At 44.8% G+C, this 7,389-nt stretch overlaps 2 protein-coding genes across 2 annotated transcripts; both read left to right on the top strand.

The window, feature by feature from the left end:
- Window positions 1–300: 300 nt before the first annotated feature.
- LOC111379812 lies at window positions 301–1,311 on the top strand. Its single transcript, XM_023003247.1, has 2 exons — window positions 301–915; window positions 1,012–1,311. Exons 1-2 carry the CDS (start codon window positions 301–303, stop codon window positions 1,309–1,311), a joined length of 915 nt encoding a protein of 304 aa, XP_022859015.1.
- Window positions 1,312–3,860: 2,549 nt separating this feature from the next.
- LOC111379811 (uncharacterized protein K02A2.6-like) lies at window positions 3,861–5,306 on the top strand. Its single transcript, XM_023003245.1, has 2 exons — window positions 3,861–4,446; window positions 4,546–5,306. Exons 1-2 carry the CDS (start codon window positions 3,861–3,863, stop codon window positions 5,304–5,306), a joined length of 1,347 nt encoding a protein of 448 aa, XP_022859013.1.
- The last annotated feature ends 2,083 nt before the right edge of the window (window positions 5,307–7,389 follow it).

The raw sequence follows: 7,389 nt of genomic DNA, 5'->3' as shown, positions 1-7,389 counted from the left end.
GAAATCTGCATGTACGATTTTTGGTAGCATCATTGGCGCCGTCTGTGGGAAATGCTACCAAAAGTCATGGTTAACACACGATCAAGTCTTCCTCCCGCTAGCTCATTCGCTCTCATCCCTCATCCTGTTGAAGATCAACCAGCTCTCCATGAAGAATTGTCAGGAGTGCCCGCACCTCTGCCAGTGATCATCACAACTGAAGCCTTTGAAGAGCTACATCAGCAGGTGGTCATGCTCACTCAACTCTTAAGTTAAAAAAATTCACATCCGTCGCCAGCGCAAGCAGAGCATGGCGATTTTATGGCTGATGGTAGAGCACGACCACCAAATCCCGCAACTGGTGGAATAGGAACCTCGAGTATTCACAATATGGCCTCGGGCTCGAGATCGGTCGCCATGGATTCCGGTGAAATTGTCTGGATCATTCAAGAAGGAATTACAGATGGCCTGCAACGGAATGCTCAGGGGCTAATAGGTTTCACCCCTAACACTCCATTTACACCAGAGATATTGTCATATCCTTTGCCCGACATATTCAAATATACTCGCATTAAAGAATATGATGGTACGACCGACCCCATCAACCATCTCAATGTATACACCGATGTCATGAACTTGCAAGTTGCGCCGGATCAGGTTATGTGCAAAGCCTTTCCACAAACGCTGACTAATGCTGCTCGGGATTGGTTCTCAACATTGGAGCCCAACTCCATAGCCTCATTCTTAGATTTGGCTGATAAGTTCTCAACCTTCTTTGTAAGTAGCAAACGAATCAGGAAAATCGCGGCCTCTCTCATGCAACTTCGCCAGGGACCAACTGAAACCCTACGAGGATTTATAACAAGGTTCAACAAGGAAAGGCTTCAGATACCCGACCTTCACATCACATCAGCTGTCTCCGCCCTCACTTACGCCGTAAGATGTGAAGCTTTCATGATATCTTTATCAAAGACCCCACCGCAGATAGTGACTGAGCTCCTCACTTGAGCTAAAAAATACATTAATTTGGAGGAAACACTAAATCCAAGGAGACCTGGTCCTTCCCATGAAAAGACCGAGAACAAGAGGCAACATGATCCCGTCCCCCGGCATGAGCTTTCCCGGGATAAGTGCAGGAACGAGGCGTCGTCAGCAGCTTTCACTCGGTTGGACACCTCTAAGACAAACATCTTGATGGAGGTTAAGGATATGAAGGAGTTAAAGTGGCTTTCAAGGATAAAGTCATCCCCTGACATAAGAGATAGGAGCAAGTATTGCGAATTTCACCGGGATCATGGGCATAGTACAGATGATTGTCATGCTTTACAGTGAGAAATTGAAGCCCTTATCAAAAGAGAATTTTTAAAGAATTACATTGGTCATGATAAACAACCAAGGAATGACCGTGACAATCAGAAAGAGCCTGGGGCCGGAAGCAGTGCTCAAACCACTATCAGAACCATTAATATTATCGTTGGGGGCATAGCATCCGACGGAGACACAAGTAGCGGGCGAAAGCAGTATGCCCACCAACATGCTCATACCTGAAGAAAATCTCGTGATGAAGTCAAAGACATCACTTTTGGAGCAAGAGATTTGGAAGGAATATCATATCCTCATGACGATGCCTTGGTCGTCTCTGCGGTTGTGGCTAACTTCGAAGTAAAGAGGTTTTGGTTGATAATGGGAGTGCAGCAAATATACTCTCACAGGAGGCTTTCGCTAAAATGGGGATCTCTCCCAAACAGCTCAACGCAGTAAAAACTCCCCTACAGGGATTTGGTGGTGGTGTCATTATCCTTGAAGGCATCGTCGAGCTCCCGCTTACATTAGGAACTGGTAATACACAAGCGACGGAGATCACACCATTCTAAGTGGTTATTACCCTAATGGCCTACAACATCATTCTGGGAAGACCCCTACTGAACAAGATCCAAGCTATTGTGTCAACTTTCCACCTGGCCATGAAGTTTCCCACAGGTCATGGCATCGGAGTAGTTCGAGGAGACCAAACAGCTGCCAGACTGTGCTATGTTACTAGCATCCGAGGAATGAGTGCTGACGTCATGCAACTTTCAGACCTTGAACTCGAGCTCGAACCAAGGGGTAGATTGGCCCCCGTTGAGGAATTGGAAGTGGTTGAGCTCGAGCACAGAAAAGCCGTTACTATTGGTCGGGATCTCAAGGCCAACTTCCGACAGGAAGTCATCAATTGTCTGTCCTGCAACATTGATGTTTTTGCATGGAAGGTGGAGGATATGCCAGGGATAGATCCAAAAATAGCTGTCCATAAACTCAATATCAGCCCAGGGGCCAAACCTATTAAGCAAAGGAAGAGACAGTTTGTGCTGGAAAGACGTGTGGTCATTCAGGAAGAAGTCAGCAAATTGTTGGGAGCGGGGTTCATAAGGGAAGTCCAAGACCCCGATTGGCTCGCTAATATTGTTCTAGTGAAAAAGGCCAGTGGTAAATGAAGGGTCTGCATTGACTTTACAGATCTTAATAAGGCGTGCCCAAAGGATAGCTACCCGCTACCAAGGATTGATAATCTTGTGGATAGCACATCCGGACATAAGCTGTACAGCTTCTTAGATGCATTCTCAAGGTATCATCAAATCCTCATGGCCAAAGAAGACCAAGAGAAGACTTCATTCATGGTTGATTCAGCCATATATTGCTATAGGGTGATGCCATTTGGATTGAAAAATGCTGGGGCGACATATCAGAGGCTCATCAATAAAGTCTTCGCCGATTTGATAGGGAAGAACATCGAGGCCTATGTGGATGACATGTTTGTAAAGAGTAAGAAGGTGGAGGAACACATTTTCGACCTAGAGGAGGTGTTCGTCACCCTACAAAAATATAAGATGAAGCTCAACCCGGAGAAGTGTGTATTCGGCGTAGCTTCAGGAATGTTTCTGGGTTTCATGATCACTCATCAGGGGATTGAGGCCAACCCCGACAAGATTCAGGCTTTGGCAGCAATGGAATCACCAAGGACTAAGAAAGAGGTTCAAAAGTTCACAGGCAGGGTAGCTGCCTTAAACAGGTTCATGTCTCGAGCAGCAGACAGGTGTTTCTCCTTCTTCAAAGCGCTCATGGGTAATCATTGCTTTGAATGGAATGAGGAGTGCGAGAAGTCTTTTTAGGAGCTCAAGCAGACATTGGAATCTCCTCCTATCCTCACCAAACCCGAGCCCGGGGATACTCTATATTTATACTTAGCCGTATCTCAGAATGTAGTGAGTGGTGTCTTGGTGAAAGAGGTCAACAAGGGCCAGCAACCCATTTATTACGTAAGTAAAGTCCTACTTGATGTAAAAATAAGATACACTTTGGCAGAATAGCTTGTCCTTACACTGATAGTGGCAGCACGAAAACTTTGGCAATATTTTCAGTCACATCCTATTGCAGTGCTCACCAATCAGCCTCTAAAATACATTCTTGAGAAACCAGATGTCTCAGGAAGATTGCTGAGGTGGGCAATTGAACTCGGAGAATTTGACATAGAGTTCAAGCCCCGTCCATCTATCAAAGCTCAGGCCTTAGCTAACTTCATTGTAGAACTCACCCCAAAGCCTCGGGGGCCAGATGGTAGCTTGAGCTCAACCATAGTTGTGTGGCAAATTTTCATAGATGGAGCATCAAACTCCTTGGGCTCGGGATCAGGGGTCATAATCATAAGCTCGGACATGCTCATAAACATTCAGTGCACACTCAAGTTCGAGTTTGAGGCGACCAATAATGAAGCAGAGTATAAGGTCTTCATCATAGCCATGGAACTTGCCGTCAATCTCGAGCTTGAAAATATCAAAATTTACAGTGATTCCTAGTTGGTGGTTGGACAAATTGAAGGGACGTTCAATAGGAAGGACGAGAAGATGAGCTTATACTGCTTGAAAGTGCATGATCTCCAGAGAAAGTTCAAAAGTTGTGAAATTGTGAAAATTTCTCGGGTCGAGAATTGTAAGGTCGATGCCTTGTCAAGATTGGTGTTCATGGGAATAGATGGGCTTGACAGGATAGACCACGTTAGAATTGTAACCGAGCCAAGCATCAATCAGACCATAGGCGTCATGGATATTGATAATGAGCCATCGTGGATGGATCCAATAGTGGACTTCATAAAATATGGCCGTCTTCTAGAAGATCCTCGAGCAACGAGAAGCATCCGGTCCAAAGCTTCGAGGTATTGCATGATTGAAGGAGTTTTATTTCGCAGGAGCCTCACACTTCCATACCTCAAATGCCTTAGGCCTTTCGAATCATCCCTGGCCCTAGAAGAAGTTCATGAAGAAGTAAGTGGGAACCATCAAGGAGCTTGGGCATTAGCCTTCAAGCTCATAAGGTATGGATATTATTGGCCGACCATGAAGAAAGACGCCCAGGAATATGTCAAGAAGTGTGACAAGTGCCAAAGATTTGGCAATGTCATCCACCCTCCCGCAGAGGACCTCACTAGCATTAGTTGCACAACCCCGTTTGAGTAGTAGGGAATTGACATCCTTGGTCCCTTTCCAATAACTAAGGGGTAATTGAAGTTTGTGGCTGTGGCTGTGGCTGTAGAGTATTTCACTAAGTGGGTGGAGGTCGAGCCTTTAGCAACAATTTCAGAGCCGAAGTTAAGAAATTTCATTTGGAGATCCATCATATGCAGGTTTGGGATACCGAAAGTCCTCATAACTGATAATGGTAGGCAGTTTAACAATGCACAATTTAAAAACTTATGTTCCAACCTAGGGGTTGATCACCGTTTGACGTCGGTTTCCCATCCTAATAGTAATGGTCTCGCCGAAGTGACCAATCGAATTATATTGCAGGACCTCAGTACAAGGATCGGGGATGCAAGAGGTTCCTGGTCTGATGAGTTACCTTCCATACTTTGGACGTATAGAACTTCCCACAGAACTGCAACGGGTGAAACCCCCTTCATGTTGGCTTTTTGTATTAAGGCCACCATCCATATTGAAGTCAGGTTGCCCAGCCAAAGAAGGCTTGAGCCTGAAGATGTAGAGTGCACCACTGAACACCTCGACCTCTTGGAAGAAGTTCGTGATCAGGCAGCTTTAAGAATGGCCTCCTACCGAGATAAAATAGCAAAGTACTTCAATAAAAAAGTAAGGACGCAGAGATTAAGAGCCGGAGACCTTGTGTTAAGAAGAGTCGAAGCAGCAGGTCATGCCCCAGGCAAGCTAGGACCAGTTTGGAAAGGGCCCTTTGAAGTCATACGACAGCTCCAAGGAGGCGCATATAGTTTAAGGGATACATCAGGAAGACCACTTCCAAGACCATGGAACACTGAGAATTTAAAGATATATTACAAATAACTTGGTCTTCCAGTTATTAGTAGTCAAGCCTGCGCGTCAAGGTTCACGTTTTCAATTCTCAGGCCCGCGTGCCAAGTTTTATTTTTCGGTAGTCAGGCCTGCGTGCCAAGGTTCACGTTTTTAGTTGTCTGGCCTACGTGCCAAGTCTATTTTTAAAAGTATAATAAGAATTAAGCTATTCGTCAAAATATGATCTAGCAACTTAAGTCTTGCCCCACGCAAGCAATCAAAAAGCCTTGCCCCGCGCAAGCAAAATCAAAAAGCTTTGCCCCGCGCAAGAAAAATCAAAAAGCCTTGCTTCTCGCAACCAAGTCAAGCCTTGCCCCAAGCAAGCAATCAAAAAAGTAAAGTAACATTCCTGATCACACAGTGCCCGATCAACGATGTGAGAGATCTTATATAAAAAGCCATTACTGTCCTCGGGAATCACGCTATAGGTCGATACAATTACATTGTCATTGAGTCCTCGAGATAAACATGCATAATATGCTCGAGCTCAATGCATAATCTCAAAGAATGATTTTACAAATTGAGTCCTCGAGATAACTTGTATACATGCTCGAGCTCAACACATATTTTCAAAAATGATTTTGTAAAATTCAGTCCTCGAGAGAATATTATTTGTCAAACATGACAAAAATAAATCTTTGTTGTCGGTGAATAAGTACGTCAAGGCTAAAACTTCATTTAGGCGTCGAGATATTTAATTGATATAGGCGTCGAGTTATTAATTCATCTTAGGCATCGAGCTATTAATACATCTTAGGTGTCGAGCTGTTTAAAACATTTTGGGCATCGAGTTATTAATTCATCTTAGGCGTCGAGTTGTTAATTCATCTTAAACATCGAGATTAATATTCAGACGTCAAGTTATTATTTCATCTTAAGCGTCGAGTCATCCATTAGTTGTCTTAAAAGTTGAGCTATTTAAATTTGTCCCGATTGTCAAGATGCCCAAGTCGTTAGCCATACACCCCAACGTTGAAAAAACATTGATAAAAAGAACATTAACCAAGATCGAGCAATATACTTGTTCAAAATACAAAAATAGGTGTCGTCATGACCAAAAAGAATAATCAAGAAGTCTAGTCCTCGGTATTCTGGCTTGGCTAATCTTCCTCGACGTCGTCACCCTCGATGTCGACCTCCTCATCATCAACGTTCTCCTTGGACTCTGAGAGGGTGAGGTCCTTAGCTACCTGTGGGATAGTCTTCAAGTCCTCGGGTGTTGCGTCTAGCTTCAAGCGAATGAATGCTCGAGCCTCTTTCAAGGCATGAAAGTACGAGCCCATTGTGCATTCGCCCTTGAGCTCATTAAAAATGTCACACTTCTTGAACTCCTCACCGAGTCAGCTCGAGCTTGGACAAACCTCCCTTCATAATCCCTATGAATATTTTCAAGCTCTAGCTTTACCTCCTCAGCTTTATCCTTCATGGTACCAACTTCTTCTCGAGCTTTCATGAGCTCGCTATTCATCTGCTCACGCTCCCTCAGCAGCTGAGCGCGCTCGGCCTCAAGGTCGGCAATTCTTTTATCACAAGCTGCTAGGGAGTCCTCGTGGTCAGTCAATTTGGAGGACTCATCTTTTCCCTTCAAAGATAGGCCTCGAGCAATGCTTAACGTCTAGAAAAAATTGATGAATGGAAGTTTAATAAAGCCTCGATTAAAAAAGATGCAAAAATACCTGAACAAATAAAGTTCGGATTACATGATTGACGTACCTTCAGCGTCATGGCCTCGATGGCCCTTATGCCGTCATCAAAACCAATACTTCCTCGGTACTGGTCAGCAATGCTCGGCAAAAATTGGCCTCAGGTTTGGTCCTCTAATGGGACAGAGCATGTTGGCAGAGACCCATCCTTGAGATCAACCACTTCGATAGGACCTCGAGATTAAGGGAAGCTCCGAGGTATACCTTGAGGGGTTGGGTGCTCAACCCTCTCTCGCTCTATGGAAGTTTCGCCGGGGCCACTCCTCTATTTCTCGAAGCTCTCTTTTGTCCCCTCTTCTGGCCGGTAGCCCGAGCCTGGGGGACCTTGGACTTCTTGTTAATCGCATGACGTAGGGCAGCAGGATCAAACG

Source organism: Olea europaea, unplaced genomic scaffold (assembly GCF_002742605.1).
Source record: "Olea europaea var. sylvestris unplaced genomic scaffold, O_europaea_v1 scaffold2039, whole genome shotgun sequence".
Taxonomy (NCBI): Eukaryota; Viridiplantae; Streptophyta; class Magnoliopsida; order Lamiales; family Oleaceae; genus Olea; species Olea europaea.
The sequence above is the reverse complement of the archived record's forward strand: the minus strand, read 5'-3'. Positions and strand labels throughout refer to the sequence as shown.